Raw genomic sequence first — 23,577 nt, 5'->3', positions numbered from 1 at the left:
AGGTTCTGCCTCTTAATTTGGTACCTAGTTCCTCATACTGACTATGCAGAACCTCTTTCCTTGTCCTGCCTATGTCGTCGGTACCTACATAGACCATGACGACTGAATCCTCCCTCTGCCACTGTTAGTTCCCCTCCAGCCCTGAGCAGATGTCCTGAACCCTAGCACCAGGTAGACAACACAGCTGTCTGCACTTTTGCTCTTTGCTGCAGAGAACAGTGTCAACCCCCCTAACTATACTGTCCCTTACTACCACTACATTCCTTTTTTTCTCCCTCCACTTGAATGGCTTCCTGTACCATGGTGCCATGGTCAGGTTGCTCATCCACCCTGCAGCCCCCACTCTCATCCAAACAAGCTGAAAGAACCGGAAACCTGATGGACAATCGCAAAGGCTGAGGCTCCTGCACTCCTGCCCTCTGGGTCCCCTTACCTGCCTCAGCTGTAGCCACACTCTCCTGACCTCTGACCAAATCAGAAGACCCAATCCTAAGTAATGTGACCGCCTCCTGGTACAAAATGTCCAGGTAACTTTCCCCCTCCCTGATGTGTCGCAGCCAAATTTGCCAAGCCTTCGTCTACTGAGGACATTGGATGAATTTCCCCTGCTACAGCCTTGTTAACCTGCGTGAAGTCCACACAGATATGAACAGTACCATTTGGCTTTGAAACTGGAGCCATAGATGAATACCTCTCTGTTAGCTTTGTGACCAGAGAAATGACACCCATTCAGGTCATCTCTTCCAGCTACTGTTGGACTTGGTTCATCAACAGGAATGGTATCTTCCTAGGTGTAAAGATACATACCGGTCAGACATCTTTTCTCAACGTAATATTATACTCAGTTCTCAGTCGAACCTAGACCAGAAAATAGTTTTGGAAAGTCTGCTTGAAAGCAACTGTTGGACTCTGGCTGGTTTGATTTCATACATTTTTTGTAAATTAGGTGTAGGTCTAAGCACGCTTTTCTGCTCAACAGAGAAAATTCTTGGTTTTTCACAATGTACATCGTTTCCATTATCTGCATTCCCATAAACTGGAGTGTTGCCTGCAGTTTTCCTTTGACTTTCAGTCAATCCCTCCTGGACCGTGTAACTGAATGTTGGCTGCAAGTAATGCGTTGACAACCATGGCTCTTGGTCTGACAAAACTGTGACATTTGCACCTGCGTCCAATTTGAAATTAGTAATATGTATTCACAAAGATCTGCAGACCAGAATGTCTGATCAGGGTCATTAATCTCCCCTAGGAAGTCTCCGGTTTATCTTCCAATGGAAGTTGTTCCACTTTATTTACAGCTCTTTGTGTTAAGACTTTTTGTTTGGTTTATTTGTAAGAAGAGATCTTGCTCTGGCACATCTTTCCAAAATGGCCTGTCTTTTTGCAATTAAAGCATTCAGCTTTATTAGCAGTACACTGTCCACGTCTGTGCTTTTTTTTGGTGCTACAGTGCTGGCACGGTTTCATGGCATCATGCACCTGCCCTCCTGAGTGTACCTTCTTATCTGGAGATTGCTTTGCAGTTCTGGGCTTCAGGAACTGTACAGTCATCGGAGTTCTCCTGACCCAAGGTTTCTCTTCAGCCCGCAGGATAGCTCTGTTTTGTCTTCAGACCTCTACCTGTCGCACCATCTGAATTGCTTTCTTGAGGTGAGGTCATCTTTTGACTGCAAGAGATCGGATAAAGACTCATCAGCTATCCCCACTATTATTTAGTCCCTGATCAAGTCAGACTTCAGTTCTCCACAGTCACATCCCTCAGCCAATCTGTACAAATCATTAGTGAAAACATCCACTGACACACCCAACTTTTGGACCCTTTTTATTAAACTTTGCTCTTTTCAAGATCTTATTGCTTCTTAAAGTATTTAATCAAAGGCTTGTCTGCTCGAGTAATGGCTGCCAACGCCGGATCCGCCCTTCATGAGAGATTGGCTTTTCTCCCTGTTGTGCCTGACTAATGTGCCGTTAGACAACATTTGTACCCCTTTCTATAGGTTTCTCACCCAATTGCTCGGTTCTGTGATTCGCAGCCTGTGATCGCTGGACCTGGATTCTTCTCACAGACCATCACGCTTCTGTGGTGCAGCCCGAATGCCCGTGCAGCTGACTCACCGACTATCCAGGTCTTCTTTCGGCTATGGAGCAGCTCTGGAGCTCTTCCCAGTCTCCCCACGAGATCTGTAGTCTTCTTGGTGCTACTGTACCAGGTTAGGTTTCTCAATATTCTCAGTGTGTTCACCGCTACCACCATATTGTATATTGTTGCTAGCATTGAAGATGCTAGGTCGAGTTTTGCTTACAGAGATCTCGGAGTCTTTGTATGCTTAAATAGTAACTCATTTATTGTATTTACACAACTATATACACTCTCCTTAAGCATGTCTAGCTAGCACCTCTCAAGATGCTTCTTGCTTCACCCATGTGACCCTTACATCATTGTCACCACAGTAGGAGGGGTTACTCTCACTATCTCAAACATTAACTATTTCAGACTCTTACACTACAAAACCTTTTGTCATTTAATCTCTCCTGCTCTCCACCCTATCACAGACCTTTTTGTTCTTCTTTCCCGCCCGCCCCCCTTTTCACTTGCACAAAACCTATTACATTTCTAACTTTTACAATTCTGGTGAAAGGTCATAGACCTGAAATGTTAACTCTCCACAAATGCTGCCTGACCTGAATATTTCCAGAATTTTCTGTTTTTGTTTCAGATTTCTAGCATCCACATTATTTTGCTTTTGTGCTGGCTTGGTCAAAGTGGTGGGTTTTCAGGAACTTTTTTTTTTTAAATCTGAATCCTGCATTCTGTCACAATCATGTATCCAAAATATAATACTCACTTTCAAGGAAGTCTAATTTACAGCCTCTTATGTGTAAGCAGACTGCATTAAAGCCTTGGGTAGGTGATGTGTTACGTTTCACCGTGTAGGTGGTCAAACAGTTGAGAATGCTGGTTTTTCCAGCACCATCTAAACCAAGAACCAGAATCTGCTTTTCCCTAGGTTGGGTCTGTTTGAAAAAATAAACAATATAGTAAAGAAACAAGCTATGCAAGGTAATCAAAGTCAAGCAAAACAATGAAACCACAGTACATAGAACATCAAAGGCACCAGGAGACAAATTTCATCTAATATGTTAGACTGGTTCTTCCATCATCAATAAGCCTTTGAGTCTCAAACCTTAATATACCTGCTTTGAAAGCCTTTCAATTTACCTCACTTTTCAGCATTTATACATTGTCTCTGTGGGAATGGACAATGCCCATATATTAAAGCAAAATAATGAAAATAAAAAGGAGAAAAAGAGAATCAATAAAGATAAATTAAAAGAAAATATCTATGAAAGGTGCAGATAAGATTTACTAGAATGGTTTCAGGGACGAGGGAATTTAGCTACAAGGTTAGGGTGGAGAAGTTGGGCTTGTTCTCTTTGGAGCAAAGGATACTCAGGGGAGATTTGATGAAAGGTGCTCAAGATTATGACAGGTTTAGATAAGGTAGACAAAGAAAAGCTGTTCCCATTAACTGATGGTACAAGGACAAAGGGACACAGATTGAAGGGGCAGAATTTTATTCTGCCCTTGGAGGTGAGCACGGAGGTGGGGGGTGCGGAAGCAAAATGTCAGGGGGTGCAGGGGGAGGGTTAAGGGTACCATTCCTGACATTGCCCGGGCCCCCTGCCATTTAGTTTGGGTTGGGGAAGGCGGAGGACAATTCCCAGGCCAATTGAAGCCATTAAAGTGGACAATTAATGGCCACTTAAGGGCCTCTTCCCACCTCCACCTCAATTTTCAGGGAGGTGGAGGGGCTCACTGTCACCGGGAGATGCCAACAGGTAAAGCCTGGCAGCCTATCAGGTGGGGGTCTCTCCTTTGTGGACAATCCAGGGCCCTCGAAGGGCTACCCCCCTACCCACCCCATTGCCAGGGCCTGCCTGAATGGCCCAGAAGACCTCAATCCCATTCACCTTTCCTGGGGTCTCACCTCTTCCTACTGTAGGGCCTCCTGCAAAACCGGCAGTTACCACTGCTCCCAATGGGCCTGTCGGTACTGCAGAGCTGCCAGCCTTTCGACTGGCCGGCAGCTCCGGAAGCGGGAGCTCATCCTTTAAAGGGGTGCCTTACCCGATGGCAAGCAGTTAATTGCCTGTCCCCTGTGAAATGGCTTTGGGGCTTGGAGTGCCCTGGCGGGGTCTTCCCCTGCCTTTCGGTCTGCCGCCTGGACCCCCATTGCAAGAATAAAATGCATTTCAAGGTTTTGGTTAAGAGATACAAGGGGATGCGAGGAAGAATTTTGTTATGCAATGAGTGGTAGTGATTTGGAACTCACTACCTAAGTGGGTGCTGGAAGCAGAGACGATCAATGATGTCAAAAGGAAACTGGATGGGCACTTGAGGGAAATAAACTTGCTTCAGGGATGGAAGGGAGGAATGGGACTGACTGGATTGCTTTACAGAGAGCAGGCATGGACCCGATGGGACAAATGACCTTCTTCTGTGCCATAATGATTCTATGATAGTTAATTAACTTTTAAGTAGAAAGCATCTCTAAAGAAAAATTAATCTGTTCAAAAATATAAATTAATAGATGATAGATCGTAGAGGCTTTTGACTTTTCTCATCAGCTTCTCTATTCAATTCATTGCTGAGGATATGTTCCACCTGCAGTTAAACAGAACAGGGCAAAAGAGAGAAAGAAAGTAAAATGTCATATGAAGTAAGACTTCCTTAAAAGGAAGCTGATATGTTGGGAGTTGGGGGCGGAGTAGGAAGATGTTATGACCAGGTGAGCCAGGGGTCTAGGGCTCCTCTCTCAGCCTTTTCCTGGTTTGGCCGTAACAGGGTTTAATTTGTTAAAAACACCGTGTTTTAGCTTCCCTCTCAGTGAGTCCTTGCTCACTGCTCTCTAATTGTAATGGCAAAGAAATCAACCAAACAGGTTTTCTCAGACTTAAACAAGAAAGGTATAAGTTTATTAACCTTAAAACTCTAACTTAGTTAAAACTACTAAAAATATGCAATGCAACCACACTAGCATGCAGAGAGAAAGAGAGAGGTGACTACCTCCTTATTTGGAACAGCCACTCCTGGGAGGTTTGTGGATTCTCCCAAGTTCACCTGACACTCTCAGTGGCTGGGGGGAAATGCTGGTTCTTACACATTCAACGTCTCTTGATCATCCCTATTGACAAAAATCCATCTAGCTAATTGAATCAGGAAATACTCCCATTGTCTTCTTCAGGCAACTGTCTTTTAGAATGCAAATGTGCAGCCATGTTTTCAGCCACTGTTGTGGTCTTTTTAAACAAGTTATTTCAAGTGAAGTTCAAGAATAATGTTCCATATGATGAAATTAATATTCTCATTTTGGCAGGTGTGGTTTCCATCACAAAGCCATGAATATTTAAAGCAGAAAGAAAGACATATGACTGAGTTCATGCTTTGACAACTTTTCTGGTGGTTCAGTTGGTAAATGCATTCCCTTATATTGATGTAGGCCACATAGACATTCACTGGTCCAATCCCAGGCTTGTTCTTAGATACAAAATCATAGAATGATTACAGCACAGATGAGGCCATTCAGCCGGTTGTATCCATGCTGGCTCACTGCAAGGGTAACTTAGATAGTCCCACTCCCCACCCTATTCCCATTGCCCTGCAAATTTCTGTTTGCTCTTTCCAGACCCCGCATGATTTTGAGCACCTCTATCAAATCTCTTCTCAACCTTCTCTTCTCTAAGGAGACCACCACCAAGACCTCCACTCTATCCAAGCAACTTATGTCCCTCATCCCTGGAATCATTCTTGTAAATCTTTTCTGTACCCTCTCTAAAGCCTACACATCCTTCCTAAAGTGGTGTCCAGAAATTGGACCCAACACTCCAGTTGAGGCCGAACTAGTGTTTTATAAAGATTCACTATAATTTCCTTGCATTTGTATTTTATGCCTCTATTTATGAAGCCCAGAAACCAGTGTGCCTTTTCAACCACTTTCTCAACCTGCCCTTCGACCTTCAACAATTTGTGCATATATCCCCAACGTCTCTCCGTTCCTGCACCCACTTTAAAATTGTACCCTTTATTTTATATAGCCTCTCCTCATTTATCATACCAAAATGTCTCACTTCATATTTCTCTGCATTAAATTTCAGCTGTCACGTGCACACCCATTCCACCAGCCTGTCTATGTCCTCTTGAAGTCTATCACTATCCTGCTCACAGCTTACAATATGTCAAAATTTTGTGTCATCTGAAAATTTTGAAATTACGCCTTGAACACCAAAGTCTAGGTCATTGATATAGATCAACAAAAGCAGTGGTCCTAGTACCGTGCCCTGGGGAATCCCCACTGTATACTTTCCTCCAATCCGAAAAACAACCATTCACTAGTACTCTCTGTTTCCTGTCATTTCAGCCAACTTCATATCCACGTTGCCACTGTCCCTTTTATTGCATGGGCTTCAACTTTGCTGGAAAGCCTATTATGTGGCACTTCATCAAACACCTTTTGGGAAGTCCATATACACCACATCAATTGCATTACCTTCAACAACCCTCTCTGTTAACTCACCAAAAAACTTTGCCTTTAACAAATCTTTGCTGGCTTTCCTTAATCAGTCCAGACTTGTCCAAGTGACTTATATTTTGTCCTGGATTATCATTTCTAAAAGCTTTTCCACCACTGAGGTTAAACTGACTGGCCTGTAGTTGCTGGGCTCATCCTTACTCCCTTTTTTGAACACATGTTACAACCAAGGCTGGAAGAGTGCACTGTCTTTCTCTCATTCCACTTCTCTACGGGTCACAACATATATTTAAACGTTTTACCCACATACTGATATGGCCAATTATGTACTTTATCTATTTTAGTTTCAGAATAAAATCCACCAACAGGTTACTTTAATAAACAACAAAATTATTAAATTATAAAACAAGACTTATTCAATAAAGATGCAAAGCTTGTGAACACACATGTTGAAATATGAAAGTTCACTTCTAAATTAACCCAACACACACACACAGGTTAAAGAAAAAATAAAGAAGTTTTCTCTGCAGAGATCTTTTCACAAAAAAATCAACTTTGGGCAAATACTTGTTAATTCTTGAAGAAAAAGGATAGATATGGTATCTTCCCAGCTGGTCCTTTCTTCTGGCATCTAAGTAAGCGTGGACAGCTGTCACTGGGATCTTTCTGGGGCAGTTCTTTTCAGGCGACGTCGCGGATTAGTCTGGCTGGCTTTCCAGGAGAATCACTGCATCAGGGGTTTTAGCTATCATGCTGGAATCTCAGGGTTTCTCAAAGAGGTGGAAAAAGGATGAGCTGGTGTAATTTCTCTTAGCAAGCTTACCCACAAATGACTCAAAACAATGTGCAAAAATGAAACCAACTTTTGACCACCATAAATCTTGACGTCACTTCTCTGTAAACAACTCCCAGTCATCAACGCTCCTGCTGTTTACTTAGATTAAGGCATGTGACTTCCAGTAAGGGTTTGTTTTTAAACAAAGTCCCAAGTCCTTCCAGTGGCTTTTATCTTTTAAAAAAAAAGTCCGGCAACTATTGAACCTCCTCACTCTTTCAAATGAATCAATTTCTGCAATTTTTAAACACAAGTCCTCAAAAGAAATGTTTAACTGTAAGCAGGTTCATAACACCTCCATCCTTGGAGCAATGAAATGCCATTTTTAAATGTATTTCATTACAAAGAGTGGGGAAAAAAGGATGAAAAAAATATTAAAATACATTTACACGCTCATTCTCATTCACTCTTTACCTGTAACTAATACAGTTATGCCTTTTATCATCTTCAATGTTTTAAATGAATTAATTTCCAAAATTTTTAACAAGAGTCCTCAAAAAATATTTTTTAAAAACAAAGTGTAATATTTGTAACTCTCCAGTCCTCTGCCACTACCCACTAAGGAGGACTGGAAGATTATGGCCAGCACCTCCCCAGTTTCCTCCCCTACTTCCATCAGCTTGCTCAGATACATCCCATCAGTCCTGGTGACTTAACAACTTTAAGTACAGCCAGCCTTTCTAATACATCCACTTTATTGATTTTTTAGCTCATCCTGTATCTTAGCTACTTCCTCTTTCACTATGACTTTGGCAGCATCTTCTTCCTTGGTAAAGACAGCTGCAAAGTACTCAATTAATACATCAGACATGCTCTCTATGCCTGCATGCATAGATCCCCTTTTTGGTCCCTAATTGGCTCCATCCCTCCCCTTACTATCCTTTTATTATTTATAATGCCTATGTTGCCAGTAGTCATTTGCGCAGCGCCTGACTGTTCTTTGTGCAGTGCTTCTGGCTGCTTTAAGTGCTACGGATGTTAACTCGCTGGGGGCTTTCTTGTAGTTCAACAGTGCAATGCGCTTAGCGGCTATGACAGGTTCCAGCTCTTCAATATGAGATTGAAACCAGTCTGCATTTCTCTTCGCACGTTTGCCGTAGGTGGTCAAAGCTGACTCATAGATGGCGTCTCTGATGTGGGCCCACTTGGTCTCAGCATCCCCTATGGGAGTGTTTTGAAAGGCTGTTACAAGTGAATTTAGAAATTTTTGTAACAGCTGTGGATGAGAAATTCTGCTTGTGTTGATGCGCGGGTGGCCCTTCTGCTTGGAATGATGCAACTTCTTTGGTCTGACTCTAACCTTGCTGCACACCAGGGAGTGGTCGGTGTCGCAGTCCGCACTGTGGAAGCTGCGTGTGATTTGAACACTGTTTAAGGAGGCTCGCCTTGTGACGATGAGGTCTAGCTGGTGCCAACGACGCGATCTTGGGTGCCTCCATGAAACCTGGTGACAGGGTTTAGTGTGAAAGAACGAGTTGGTGATGCAGAGGTTATGATAGGTACACAACTCAAGCAGTCTCTGCCCATTCTCATTCATCCTTCCAACGCCATAACGCCCAAGGCAGGAGCGAAGTCCAAAGTACGGAAAGTCCTCATCAGGGAACTCCTCTTTGCTGACGATGCTGCTTTAACGTCTCACACTGAAGACTGCCTGCAGAGTCTCATCGACAGGATTGCGGCTGCCTGCACCGAATTTGGCCGAACCATCAGCCTCAAGATAACGAACATCATGGGGCAGGACGTCAGAAATGCTCCATCCATCAATATTGGCAACCACGCTCTGGAAGTGGTTCAAGAGTTCACCTACCTAGGCTCAACTATCACCAGTAACCTGTCTCTAGATGCAGAAATCAACAAGCGCACGGGAAAGGCTTCCACTGCTATGTCCAGACTGGCCAAGAGAGTGTGGGAAAATGGCACACTGACACGGAACACAAAAGTCTGTGTGTATCGAGCCTGTGTCCTCAGTACCTTGCTCTATGGCAGCGAGGCCTGGACAACGTATGTCAGCCAAGAATGACGTCTCAATTCATTCCATCTTCGCTGCCTCCGGAGAATACTTGGCATCAGGTGGCAGGACCATATCTCCAACACAGAAGTCCTCGAGGCGGCCAACATCCCCAGCTTATACACACTACTGAGTCAGCGGCACTGGAGATGGCTTGGTCATGTGAGCCACATGGAAGATGGCAGGATCCCCAAAGACACATTGTACAGCGAGCTCGCCACTGGTATCAGACCCACCGGCCGTCCATGTCTCCGCTTTAAAGACGTCTGCAAACGCGACATGACGTCCTGTGACACTGATCACAAGTCGTGGGAGTCAGTTGCCAGCGTTCGCCAGAGCTGGCGGGCAGCCATAAAGGCGGGGCTAAAGTGTGGCGAGTCGAAGAGACTTAGCAGTTGGCAGGAAAAAAGACAGAAGCGCAAGGAGAGCGCCAACTGTGTAACAGCCCCGACAAACAAATTTTTCTGCAGCACCTGTGGAAGAGCCTGTCACTCGAGAATTGGCCTTTATAGCCATTCCAGGTGCTGCTCCACACACCACTGACCACCTCCAGGCGCTTACCCATTGTCTCGAGATAAGGAGGCCAAAGAAGAAGATAGAAAACATTTGGATTCCCTTTTTATGTTAGCTGCCAGTATCTTCTCAAACTCTCTTTTCCCCCCCTCTTTGTTAATGTTAACTATGTTGTTAAAAGATACATAGGTGAAGGTCATCGTTTAATTAAGGACCTTTCCTTTTTCACTTCTCTGAACTTACTCTATTCAGCCTGGTTCTCACTTGCATTATCAACCTGACACCTGTAATACGCACCCTTTTCTGCTTCATTTTACTCGTTACGATCGAGGATGGAGGAGTGCACGGCCTTTCTCTCATTCTACTTCTCCATGTGCCACAACATATATTTAAATGTTTTACCCATTTACCGATAAGGCCAATTATATACTTTATTTTAGTTTCAGAATAAAATCTCTACCAACCAGGTTTCTTTGATAAACAGCAAAATTATCAATTTATTATGAAACAAGACTTATTCAATAAAGATGTAAAGCTTATTAACACAGGTTGAAATTTGAAGGTATAAATAAGTTCCCTTCTAAATAACCCAACACATGCACACACACGTACCAGTTAAAGAAAAAATAAGCTTTCTCTGCAGAGATTAACTTTACTGAAAAAAAGTAATTTGGCCAAATATTTGTTAATTCTTGAAGAAAAAGGATAAGGTATGGAATTTTCCAGATAGTTCTTTGGTCTGGCGTCCAGGTACATATAGACAGGTATCACTAGACACATGCGGTTGTCACTAGGATCTTTTCAGAAGCAGTTCATTCATTTAGGGGCGGCACAGTGGTTAGCACCGCAGCCTCACAGCTCCAGCGACCCGGGTTCAATTCTGGGTACTGCCTGTGTGGAATTTGCAAGTTCTCCCTGTGTCTGCGTGGGTTTCCTCCGGGTGCTCCGGTTTCCTCCCACATGCCAAAGACTTGCGGGTTGATAGGTAAATTGGCCATTATAAATTATCCCTTGTATAGGTAGGTGGTAGGGAAATATAAGGACAGGTGGGGATGTGGTAGGAATATGGAATTAGTGTAGGATTAGTATATAAATGGGTGGTTGATGGTCGGCACAGACTCGGTGGGCCGAAGGGCCTGTTTCAGTGCTGTATCTCTAAACTAAATGTTGAGAAAAAGTCTTGCAGAAGCTTTTCGGGAGAAATGCTGTATCAGTTTCTCCAGTTCTCACATGGATTCTCTGGGTTTTTCAAAGAGGTAGAACAGGGTGAGCTGGTAGCCTCTCTCTCTTAGCAGGCATACATACCAATTGAATTCCAAATAATATCCAAACATGAAACCAAAAACTCCTGAGTCAGAAACCCAGCCACGTGCCTTCTCTATAAACAACTCCAATAGCCAGCAAGGTTCCATATGTTTATTTAACCTTCATTGTTTTTAAACACACACTTACTGGAAGAGACAAAGTCCCAAGTGTCCTTCCAGCATCTCCTCAAATATTCTCCACAGTCTTTTACACAAAAGTCCTCAAAAAAATATTAACAATGGCAGAATGTTCATGACACTGTCTATCTCTTTTGTCATCCAGGGAACTCTGGCTTTGGTTGTCCTACCTTGTCACTCCTTGCCCCCTAGTGGGAATGTACCAGGTCTCAGCTGGCCATTTTAGCTGCCTTGTCAGTTTCTCAAAAGACACGAAAAGTACTTCCACATCTTCCTCACTGAATTTTGGAATCAACTGGGCGAGTTTTAGCAACCTTATACTCAATCCTGAATTCTGATCCTCCATATTGGCTATGCTTTCACTAGGGTTACTCTGTCACCCCCTAGCTAACTTAAGCCGGCACAGTGGTTAGCCACGCAGCCACACAGCTCCAGCAACCCGGGTTCAGTTCTGGGTACTGCCTGTGCGGAGTTTGCAAGTTCTCCCTGTGTCTGCGTGGGTTTCCGCCGGGTGCTCCGGTTTCCTCCCACAGCCAAAGACTTGCAGGTTGATAGGTAAATTGGCCATTATAAATTGCCTCTAGTGTAGGTAGGTGGTAGAAGAATGGTGGGGATGTGGTAGAGAATATGGGGTTAATGTAGGATTAGTATAAATGGGTGGTTGTTGGTCAGCACAAGGGTCTGTTTCAGTGCTGTATCTCTAAATAAATAAATAAAAATAAATAAATACTCTTTCTTTCTGGAATTTTCTTCTCTCTCTCTCTCATTCCCTCTCCTGTCTTTCTTTATCTTTCTCTTCAAATTCCATTTGGAAGGCTCTTTCTTTCTCCCTCTCCTCTAATTCAAGTTTCCTCTATTCCAATTGTATCTTTGCTAACACTACCCTGTTGGATTCTCCTTCTAAATCGGTTTCTACTTCTTCAGATTCAAGGGAAAAAATGGCTGGCCACTAGCCTTAGGAGTTCAGACTTCCTAGACTTGTTACGTACAATGATCCCACACTGCTCAGCCATTTTTCTTAACTCCTCCATAGACAATGTTTTTAAACTTATCCCAAGTTACTTCACTCTGGCTTGGAGAGCTACTCGTTCAGTTGCAGACATGTTAGTATTCAATCACACACAACCGCAAGAAAATCTGTATTGATTTGCTCTTTTCGATTGGGAACAATTTAGCTTCCCACTTCAATTTTCACTTGTTTGTCTGTGGGTAACAATCCGGACACTAGCACCCAATTTCTGTTACGACCAGGTGAGCAATGTGTCTAGGGGGTCTCTTGCTGTCTTCACCTGGTCTTATTGTAACAGGGTTGAATTTTAAACAGAGTTTTGAGCTCCCCTTTTTGTGAATCCGTGTTCACAGTTTCCAATAATCAGGCATCAGGCAAATAACTAAGCACAAACAGGGTTTCTTTGGTTTAAAGCAGAAAGATGAAATTTATTAAACCTTAAACTTAACTCTAATATGGCTATCGCCTGTGGATATACAACGCACACTAGCGTGCACATACGATATAAACATGCAAGATAGGGACAGGAAACAGAAGAGATAAGTAGAACAGTTTGAGGCAAGATCTTGTTACGGTTTCTCGAGCTCGCTGGAGTCCTTGATTGAAGTTATATTCTTGCATTTCTTGGGGCCCAGTAATCTCCTTAAAACTTTGTTCATATGGCAAACCTTTCTCTCTGAGTTTCACATGTCTTCAATGGTTTCAGTTCCCTGAGAGATAGCAGGCAGACCGGCAGAAGAGATATTCTTAGTTCCAGGAGAACACACAGCATTCTGCCTGGCAATCCCTTCGTTTGGGAGTTCAAATTCAAAAAGCTCCCAGGGTGCTCAGCAGGTTAGTCATGTGACTAGTTCCTTATATGGAACAATCTCTTCACATCCCTTATTGGAGGTTCAAATTTCCCAGCCAGCTAACCATGTGACTAAAACTAGTCTGACTACTTCTGTGTATTGGAGAGCCACTGCAGAGTCTCCATTGTTTCAACATTGTTGTTACCATGGAAATGTCTTTCCAATCAGAGATGGCAATTTTTAAAGTTTTAATGTTCATGTGGCAAAATGATGTGTGCTCAGCCTTGGCAGGTGTGGGTTTGCCGGACAACATTTTGTGCTCTTGCTACCCTCAGTGCTTCTTCCAAGTGGTGTTCAACATGGAGTAGTACTGATTCATCAGCTGAGGTTGGTGGTAATCAGCAGGAGGTTTCCTTGCCCATGTTTGACCTGAGACCATGGGACTTCATGGGGTCCAGCGTAAATGTTGAGGACTCCAAGGGCCTCTCTCTTCTGACTATATGTGCTGCCGTCGCTGGAGGATCTGTCCTAATGGTGGGACAGGACATACCCAGGGATGATGATGGAGTCATCTGGGACAGTGACTGCATGATTCAGTGAGTATGATTATATCATGCTATTGCTGGACTAGTCTGTGGGGCAGCTCTCCTAATTGCCTCTGGAAGACTACATAAACTAGATCCATGGATATTCCCCATCTACTACTACTGTTACTTCCTCAAAAAATTCAATTAGGTTCGTTGGACACAGCTCACCTTTTACAAATCCATGTTGGCTCTCTAATCGGCGCAATTTTCAAAGTGCTCGATCACTCTTACTTATAAATTTCAATAACTTCACCAGTTCCACAGCAATCAACTGTGATGTTACCAAACCATTTTGTTTCAATTTTTTTCTAAGACAAAAATATATACATTTTAATCATAATTATCATTTCCTTTCTCAACAATTTTACATTAGCACTTTCATCATTTATTTTCGATAAAAGATCAGAGGAATGTTTAATGCTAATTCTGAACTTTATCTGTGCTTTAATTAATTATAAACCACAGCAAGAATTAACAAATGTGATTCAGCTGGATTAAGTCTGTACTCACCATTTTAAAACTGAAACAAATGTGCAAATATTGTTTTATCACTATGATACTTTATTAGAATTTGCATGACTTAGAAGAATTGGATTCAATAAAACAAATGTTTGAATATTAGTACACCAAAACATGATCATTTCTGCAACCTACTTTTCCTAACGTTTTCATTTCTCAGTAGAGTATAGCATGACATTCTTTGCTTCAGTTCATGTCTGAGCCTGCTCATACCATTGATGGCTGTGGTTGAGAAGCAGGTCATTTGACAAATCATGTTTGTGTCGACTCTTTGCTGGGCAATCCAAAGCAACGACTCCTATCCCTACTCTCGCCTCTTTTCCTTACAGGTACAATAATCACTGCCATAGTTACTCTTTGTGGCAAAGCATTTAATGGTCTAATTTTATATAGAAGGGAAAAAATGTCGCAAACCAGATAATCTTAATAGGATTTGATAGCGGCAGCAGCCACTTCCCGTTTCCTCCTTATGAACAAAAGAAATGTAACCACTTAACTGATTCTTTGTCTTTTACCTCTTTGATAATATCGTACTCTTCCTCGAAATAATGTATTTTGCTGTGAAAGTACTTCCATGAGATGAAAACAACGCTGCCCAGGATTGCAACTACAGCTCCCATTGCAGCTGCAATTTGCCGCAGGTAAGCCATTGTTCTACGTTGATCCCTAATAACCGGGACAGGAAACGTCGCCTCGCTCTGTAGTCTTCACTACTTGCTGCCAGCACGTCATGCCGCATACCCAACAGTTGTTTGTTTCTCTCATTCAAGTCGTTTCCTTCCAATTTATAAACAACCAACGTACAATAAGGAGCAAAGAAAGTTAGAGACAGGTTTAGGATTTCCTGCGCATTCGCTTATGGTTTGATTGGCTGCGAATAGATGAAACATCCTCAGATGATTACCAGGAGGGAATGTGTCTCAAATTCTGTCGCAGAGAAGCAAAAATAACCGTACGTGCTTATTATTTTTCACTGAATTGCCCTCTGGACTGTCTAAATGCAATTCTTCGTCAGTGACAAAATGACTATTGTAACTTTTACAGCCTATCTTATTGTCTACTCAGGAAATACTGTTTAAAAAAACACAACATATTATGTAAAATAACATTTTAATAACATCCAATAACAACAACATCCAAAAAAAGCTTTGAATCAAAAGAAAATATTTCCCACAATCCAAAATATTGCAAGCAAACTGTCTTATGTTTTGTCTATATTAGTAAGCAGATGATATATGTAAGGAATAAATTATGAGAACCCCAGTTAATATTTTGTACCCGTAGATAGCATTCAAGTAGGATCTTCTAACAAGATGCTCTTAACGAGAACTTGCATTTGATCATCTGCTGTTTCGTGAGCTAAACCGATTACAGAACGGTGCAAGAAATACAGAGTAGTGATAACTTCAATTATTTTAATATAGATTGGCTTACTAACTGTGTAAAAGGCAAATGGGGGAGGAATTCTTGAAATGCATACAAAATCTTTTTTGATCCGTATGTTTCCAGCCCACCAAGGAATGAAGCAGTGCTGGATCTAGTTCTGGGAAATTAAATGGGCCAAGTGAAACATGTTTCATTGGGATAGCATTTAGGAAACAGTGATCATAATATCATTCATTTGGTTTAGAATAGTAATGAAGGGCTAACACCAATCAGTTGAAATGGGATTGGTCCAGGTAGATTGGAATCAAAAATTTGTAGGCAAAACAATAATTTAGCAATGGGAGGTCTTCAAAGAGCACAAAGTACACACATTCCTGGGCACAGAGAACACACATTCCTGTGTGGGGTAAAGGAAGGGCATCTAAAGCTAAAGCTTCCTGGATGACTAAATATGTAGAAGTTAAAATGGGACAGAAAAAAGAGACTTATGACAATTGTAAGGTTCATAATACAGTGTAAAACCAAGCTGAATATAGAAAGTACACAGAAGATCTAAAAAGGGAGTAAGGGGGAGGCAAAGAGACAGTATGAGAATAGATTAGCAAATTTAAGGTTTTGGGCAAGAGATAGAGGGAAGATGTGAGGAAGAAGTTTTTTACGCAGCAAATGATAATGACCTGGAACTCGCTGCCTACGAGAGTGGTGGAAGCGGAGACAATCATTGATTTTAAAAGGAAATTGGATGGGTGCTAGAGGGAAATAAACTTACAGGGTTATGGGGATAGAGAGTGGGGGACTGGGATTGATTGGATTCCTCTCCAGAGAGCTGGTATGGACTTGCTGGGCACAATGGCCTCCTTCAATGCCACAATGACTCTATAACTCCATGGCTAACATTACAGGGAGCCTAAACGTCTTTTATAAACATATAAATAAAAGGGTAGTCATAGGAACTCCAAGTTGGCTAGCAGGTTAGTCATGTGACTAACTCCTTATTTGGAACAACCTTTCCTGCGGTTTGTGGATTTCCCCAAGCTTAGCAGACCCTCTCAGTGGGGGTGGGGCGGGGGGGGTGGTGGAGGTGGAATGCTGGCATTCAATGTCTCTTGATCAAAATCCATCTGGCTAATTGAATCAGGGAGGCACTCCCATTATCATCTTCAGGCAACTGTCTTTTAGAATGCAAATGTGCAGCCATGTTTTCAGCCACTGTTGTGGTCTTCTTAAACAAGTTATTTCAGGTCCAGTAACAGTTCAAAAATACTGTTCCATATGACGAAATTAATATGTCTCATTTTTGGCAGGAGTGGTTTCCGTCACCCCTCCACATCCAGTGGAATGAAATTCGATATCAGGAGAGCATTTCATTATTAGAAAAAATAGAGAGAAAAGAAACTACAGGAAAACTTACATGCATTTCTTTCATTCATTCTCATTCATTCAGAAATCCTAAAATTTGTTACAGCCTGTCTTTCCTTTGTAGAAGTGCTGCTTTAAACTGCCCCTTTTCCCTTGAGGTGGACCTGAGATAGTTATGTGTTGCCCAAAGGGGTTTAAAGTTTCTTCACTACCAGCCTGCAATACGTTGGGAATGGGCATCCCCATAAACATGTGATTTTTGGGGAGGTTTGCAGTTTGCACATTTCCATGACTGCCTAGAGTGCCTTTGTTCCAGTTGAGGTCTGCAGGGGGAGGGTTAGATTTAGTTGGCCCTGGTTTCGAGTTCTGCTCATAAGAGTCGGCATTGGGTGGATCCACTCTGATCTGTCTTTCAGTGCTTTGATGAGTCATGCAAGGGCTTTCCACTTTAGTGTATGGTTGGTTCCCTTTTCTCCTGACTGTGGGGTAGGATTCTTTGCTAATCTTCCCTTTGTCCTCTGGGACATTCCTGCTTGCAGGTATTTATTCCAGATTCTACTGCACTCCCCTGAGGCACTTTGACTAGGTGAGGCATTACCCTCACAGTTCCTCTGCCCTCTTCAGGACTCTCTCTTTCAGCCACTGTTGTGGTCTTTTTGAACAAGTTATTTCAAGTCCAGTAATAGTTCAAAAATACTGTTCCATATGACGAAATTGATATGTCTAATTTTTGGCAGGTGTGGTTTCCGTCACAGATGAAAATAGATAAAGAAGATATATTTAAACAATTGGCTGTCCTCAAAGTAGAGAAGTCACCTAGTCTGCATGGGATGCATCCTAGATTACTGAGAGAAGTAAGAGTGGAAATTGCAGAGGCTCTGGCCACAATCTTCCAATCTTCCTTGATATGGGAGTGGTGCTAGAGGAATGGAGGATTGCAAATGTTACACACCTCTATTAAAAAAGGGGAAAGGAATAAATCCAGCGACTACAGGCCTGTCATTCTAAAGTCAGTGGTGGGAAAACCTTTAGAGATAATAGTCCAGGAAAAAAACTAACTGGTATTATGGAAAAGTATGGGCTAATAAATGAAAGCTAGCACAGATCTGTGAAAGGTAAATCATGTGTGATAAATTCATGGGTGACTAATTTGATGGAGTTCTTTGATGAAGTAATGAAGAGGGTTGATTAGGGTAGTGAGATTATTGATTATATGGAGTTTCAGAAGGCTTTTGACAAAGTATCCATAATAGACACGTTAGCAAAATTAAAGCCCATGGGATTAAAGGGACAGTAACAGCATGGATACAAAATTGCCAAAGGGACAGAAAGCAGAGTGTAGGGGTGAAGAGTTGTTTTTCCCACTGCAGGGAAGCATACAGCGGTATTCCCTAGGGGTCCCACTGCTCTTTTTGATATATATTACTGACCTGGGCATAATTTCAAAGTTTGCAAATGGCATCATACTCAGTAAACAATGAGGAAGATAGTAATAGATGTCAGGTGGACATAAACTGACTGATGAAATGGGAAAGCCCATGGCAGATGAAATTTAATGCAGGGAAGTGTAAAGTGATACATTTTGGTAGAAAGAATGAGGAAAGAAATATGAACTAAATGGTGCAATTTCAAAGAGGGTGCAGGAAAAAGTATATGAAATCCTTAGCTTTATTAACAGAGGAATAGAGTACAGATTCAAGGAAATTATGCTAAAACTTGATGAAAACACTGGCTAGGCTTTAACTGGAGTACTGTGTTCAGTTTTGGACATCATATTTTCGGAAGGATGTCAAGGCCTTGGAGAGGATGTAGAAGAGATTTACTAAAACGGCAGCAGGGATGGGGGAATTCAGTTATCTGGACAGACAGGAGAAGCTGGGATTGTTTTCCTTAGAGCAGAGAAGATTAAAAGGAGACTTGATGAAGGTGCTCCAAATCATGAACGGTTTTGATAGAGTAAATAAGGAGAAACCATTTCCAATGGTGGGAGGGTTGGTAACCAGAGGTCACAGATTTAATGTGATTGGCGAAAGAACGAGAGGTGACACGAGGAAACATATTTTTACACAGCAAGCTGTTGTAATCTGGAATGCATTGCCTGAAAGAGAGATGGAAGCAGATTCAGTAGTAACATTCAAAAGAAAATTGGATAAATACTTAAAGGGAAAATATTTGCGGGGTTATGGGGAAAGAGCAGGGTAGTGAGATTAATTGGATACCTCTACCACAAGTATATTGGATCAAATGTCCTCCTTCTGTACTGTATTATTCTAATCTATGATTCAATTATTCTGTTGCTTTGTTTTAATGCAATACCACATTCCTTTTAATTCAACTACCCATCTATGTATTTTTACAAGATTCACATTTGGTTATTTGATTTTTATCAAGATATTTCTCTCTACAAAAGCAGGTCTAGCAATTTTCTATTTTTTTTATTCCTTTCTTAGCTTTATTTTAAATTGGATTTTCCAGAAAGTACTAGCAATTTCCATCAACTTTTAAACAAATGCATGCTAAGTAAATCTGAAATCTCAACTGTTAACTAGTTTACTAAAATGATTGCAGAAGATAATGTTTTATAAAAGAAACGACATAAATATTTAATTTGTGTTATTTTAAAGTTACTTTTCCTTTTAGACCCTCTATCTTTGTACATTATTTTCCCAGCCAAGCTCTTAGGCTCCTAGCAATACAGTTGATCTCTACAAGCAAATTATGAGTTTTCCTGAGCCATCCAAAAACACAGATTCAATCAGAAACTGAAACAGTAAAACTTGCCTATAAAACAGTGTGTGAAATCATTTAAATATGTGAAACAAAGAATGTATTAAAGATTAGACTTCACATGTATACATGGCTTTTGGAGGCATTTTTGATGCATTTTAACTTTTGATACTATTTGTGGATTATTGCACGCACAACTGTTTTTTCCTGCTGGTTCATGCTACTTGTTTACCATATAGGATTCCTATTATATAGACCCCCAATCATAGCATGGTTGCTGACACCAAATTCAAACTTAACTCCAACCACCTTGTTTAGCATAACCATTTCATTGGGCCTTCAAGGACTGTCATGGATTTGGAGGAGTTCATGAAAAGGGGAGAAAGTCATTCCTGCTGGGTGTTTCACCAAGTCAAGTGCTACTTCCTGATTCTCTTTATCTGATTCCCCCCTAATGGTAGTTTTTGTGCAGGTGCCTATGTTGAGGAGTGCTTGATGGGTGTCGATTGTGAATAGCGAGTTTTGTATCCATCCTTGATGCCCTCTGCCACATCTTAGGAATTCTGGTGGTACATATATATATACTTCGGGCTGTCATGAAGCTCAAACTCTTCTTTGCTACTTTCGCTATGTCCCTCACCCCAATGATTTGGAGGGCAAGTTCTTCAGGACAAATACAGATGACTGAACCGCCACTCGTGTCAATTCTTTCTTAATGATTGTGGGTATCTCCTTTAAAAACATACAAACATATGAAAAATGACAGGAAAGAGTCAGCTGCTGCATTGAGCCTGTCCCATCCCAGCATTGTATAACTTCCAGTCCTTGTTCAGCCTCCCCCATACTTCACACAATCATGTAATCTCCTGTGAAAGGCAAAAAAAACTGGGAAAAAACTGAACAATTCCTCTCCAACCCTGAAGACGATCACGCAAGCTTCAAAAGACCACAGTGACTTGGTGGCAAAACACCCCCAAAAGTAACCTGTCTTCTATGTAGATACATTAGCTACTCTCAGAAACTCAACCAGCTTCATTTGAACGCTTGCAGTGAATCACATGTCTGCAACTTATTAGAGGTCGACAGCTCTCTGCGAAACAAGTATCTCCTTGCATCCATACTAGTCCTATGCTTTTGTAACTTATATGTATTTCCCTGGTCCTCCCTAACCTATCGAGTCTCATACTTTCATTATTTTATATAACTCATTTATATCTTTTCAAACTCTATGCTTTTTCAAAGTAAAATGCCCAATTTTTCTAAGCCAGTACCAGTAACTAAACACCCTTAAACTAGATATAGTTTAGTGGCTCTCCTCTAAACCTTTCCCACATTGTTTAAATCCCCCAGCATGTGAGGGAACTAAAACTGGATGCAAGGCCTTAGGCAAAGAATGGTTACTGCTTCTTATTGTATGCTTTAATTTTCTTAGTAATAAGTCCTGACACCCAATTCACTTTTACAATACTCTCACAGCACTGATCAGGGACCATGAATTATTCATTAATCAGGCAAACAAAAATAGATGCTTTCAGCATGAGGATGTAACACAACACACACTCAATGATCAGTCCACAGTCTGCATGAAGGTAAAAGATGATTACAGGGTATCCAAGAAGTTTGAGGAGCCATAGCAATCTGGGCCGGGATTTTACTGAGCTCCCGATGTTGGGCTTCATGGCATTGTGGGGGGTGGGCTTGAGGATTGTTTCGGCAGCAGCCCACCACAGAGCTCGACACCGGGAATGCCAGGCCCGATCTTCCCTTGCAGCACCCCCCCCGCCACTCGGCAATGGGATGTAGATTAACATATTTAAATTTGAAATGAATACATTTAAATAAAAGCAACAGCGATCTTACCTTCAGGCCGCGATCTTCCAAGCGGTGGCTGGCACTCATGCGCCTTCACTTTCCAGTCCAGGGAAAGCAGGCACCACTGTGTGGGGAAGTGAGGAACTTATGATTTTTAGTGCAGTTGGGGGACGGGCGGGGGTGGGAGAATGGGCTCTAATGCAAATTACTAGTGTAGGGAATGGCGGGAAGGGGAGACCGCTGCACTTTGGTTTGTGGGGGGGGGGAGGTCAAGTGTTGGTGAGTGTTTTGGGGGAGGTGGGGAGAGGTCAAATGTTGAATTTAATTGTTATTGGGGTGGGGGGAAGGGGCGATAGATTTATTGGGGGGTAGCCCTTTAAAAACTTAAATGACCCGGCAGGGCTGCTGCCCTATAAAAATGGTGCCAGCGCCCATGCATAGGCAGCTGACCCCATTGCTGGTGTCAGAGAGCCCGCCCCCTCCAACTGATTGGGGGTGGGGGGGGGTTGTGGCACAACCGGTTCATTATCTTGGGCTGCTGTGAAGAAGATCATGGCGGTGTGCAGCCCGCACATGTGGGCTGCCATTTTATTCGCTCGTCGCCTGTCGCTCTCTTCCCAGGAGAAGAAAATCCAGCCCCTGGTGACCAAACTTGCAGCAATTATGTGAGGAAAGGAAGCGTGTTCCTTTGGCAGTCATGAGGCTGCAGCTGCAGCTTAAAAGACATGGTAGGAAGGCTAACTAGCTGACGTGGCACCACGTTGTGGATGCAGCGCTTGGTACATTTTAACCAATCCAACCTTAGCAATTCTCCTCAATCCCAAAAATGGTCACCTGTCTCTGCTCTACCTACTCTAGCAGCACATCTAGACTTTCTATGTTGAAGGGGGCACTTCTACACCTTCTTTAGAACAGTCTACCAGAACACTTGGGTTCAATGAAAATTGAACAGCAACTGTTTAATAGCAATAACAGACCTTTAAAGAGCTGTTACAGCCCTCAATCTTGCGACTTCACTTGCTAACATAACAGTCCCTGCACACAATAGAAAACATGCAGGCAGCATGTTTAAAGATTTAAATTATGTGACTTTGCCAAAACTGATGAGCTTGGTAGACTACTCTGCAGCTTAGGAGGGTATATCAGCACTGCAATTTTGCCTTAATTGGGAACAAGCTCTCGTATCTCTTTTCTCCTGGGTACTTTGTGTGAATATTGACTTGTCTCCAATTTATCTGTCTTCATCTGTGATCCACACCAATATCCCATATTTGAGCTTCCCCCCATGTTCCTTTCTTGTCCTTTTAGGACCTTCCTTAGTTATTTTATATTTATTTGTTCTTTTAATGTATTTCACTGCTTCACTGTGACACTCTTTAAATATCACCTACCAGTTTTTCACTTATTGCCATCTTTTTAAAGAGCAGTTCATAACTGGTGAAAAGAGTAAACACAGTTGAATCATCCCTGCCGCATATTTCTGCCACAAACTCTGTTCCCTAACGATCAACCCCATCCCTCTCCCTGGCAGCTGTCTGAGGCTGAACCAGACTGTTTGCAACCTTGGTGTCCTACTTGATGCTGAGATGAGTTTCCAACCCCAATGTTCATTCCATCACCAAGACTGCTTCCATAACACTGCTCTTCACTGTCCCTGCCACAATTCATCTACTGCTGAAACCTTCATCCATGCCTTTGTTACTTTTATTCCAATGCCCTCCTGGCCAGCCTCCCATCTTGCACCCTCCATAAACGAGCTTGTCCAAAAAGCTGCTGTCCATATTCTAACTCGCACCAAGTCCTGTTCGCACATCACTTCTGTGCTCGTTGACCTACACTGGCTCCCAGCTCAGCAATGCCTCAATTTTAAAATTCTCTGAAGAAGGGTCACTGACCTGAAACATTAATTCTGCTTCTCTCTCCACAGATGCTGCCAGTCCTGCTATTTCCAACATTTCTTGTTTTTATTTTAAAATTCTCTTCCTTGTTTTCAAATCCCTCCATAGCCTCTATCTCTGTAACCCCCTCCAATCCTACAACTCTCTGAAATCTCTGCCCA

At 42.2% G+C, this 23,577-nt stretch overlaps 1 protein-coding gene across 2 annotated transcripts in view; it reads right to left on the bottom strand.

Annotated features, from left to right (window-relative positions):
• Positions 1-15,039, bottom strand: part of LOC137375599 (ADP-ribosylation factor-like protein 9) — a 50,356-nt gene extending 35,317 nt beyond the window's left edge. The window contains exons 1-2 of one of the 2 annotated variants that reach the window (XM_068042965.1): positions 14,732-15,039; positions 2,847-3,015 (exon numbers count right to left, since the gene is read on the bottom strand). In XM_068042965.1, the coding sequence (XP_067899066.1) occupies positions 2,847-3,015; positions 14,732-14,884 (322 nt within the window). In that variant the 5' untranslated portion in view covers positions 14,885-15,039. The remainder of the gene's footprint in view (positions 1-2,846; positions 3,016-14,731) is intronic. The other variant, XM_068042966.1, reaches the window with a different exon arrangement.
• Positions 15,040-23,577: the final 8,538 nt, after the last annotated feature.

The sequence above is a fragment of the Heterodontus francisci genome, chromosome 12 (assembly GCF_036365525.1).
Source record: "Heterodontus francisci isolate sHetFra1 chromosome 12, sHetFra1.hap1, whole genome shotgun sequence".
Lineage (NCBI taxonomy): Eukaryota > Metazoa > Chordata > Chondrichthyes > Heterodontiformes > Heterodontidae > Heterodontus > Heterodontus francisci.
This window is presented reverse-complemented; position numbering and strand designations above follow the sequence as displayed.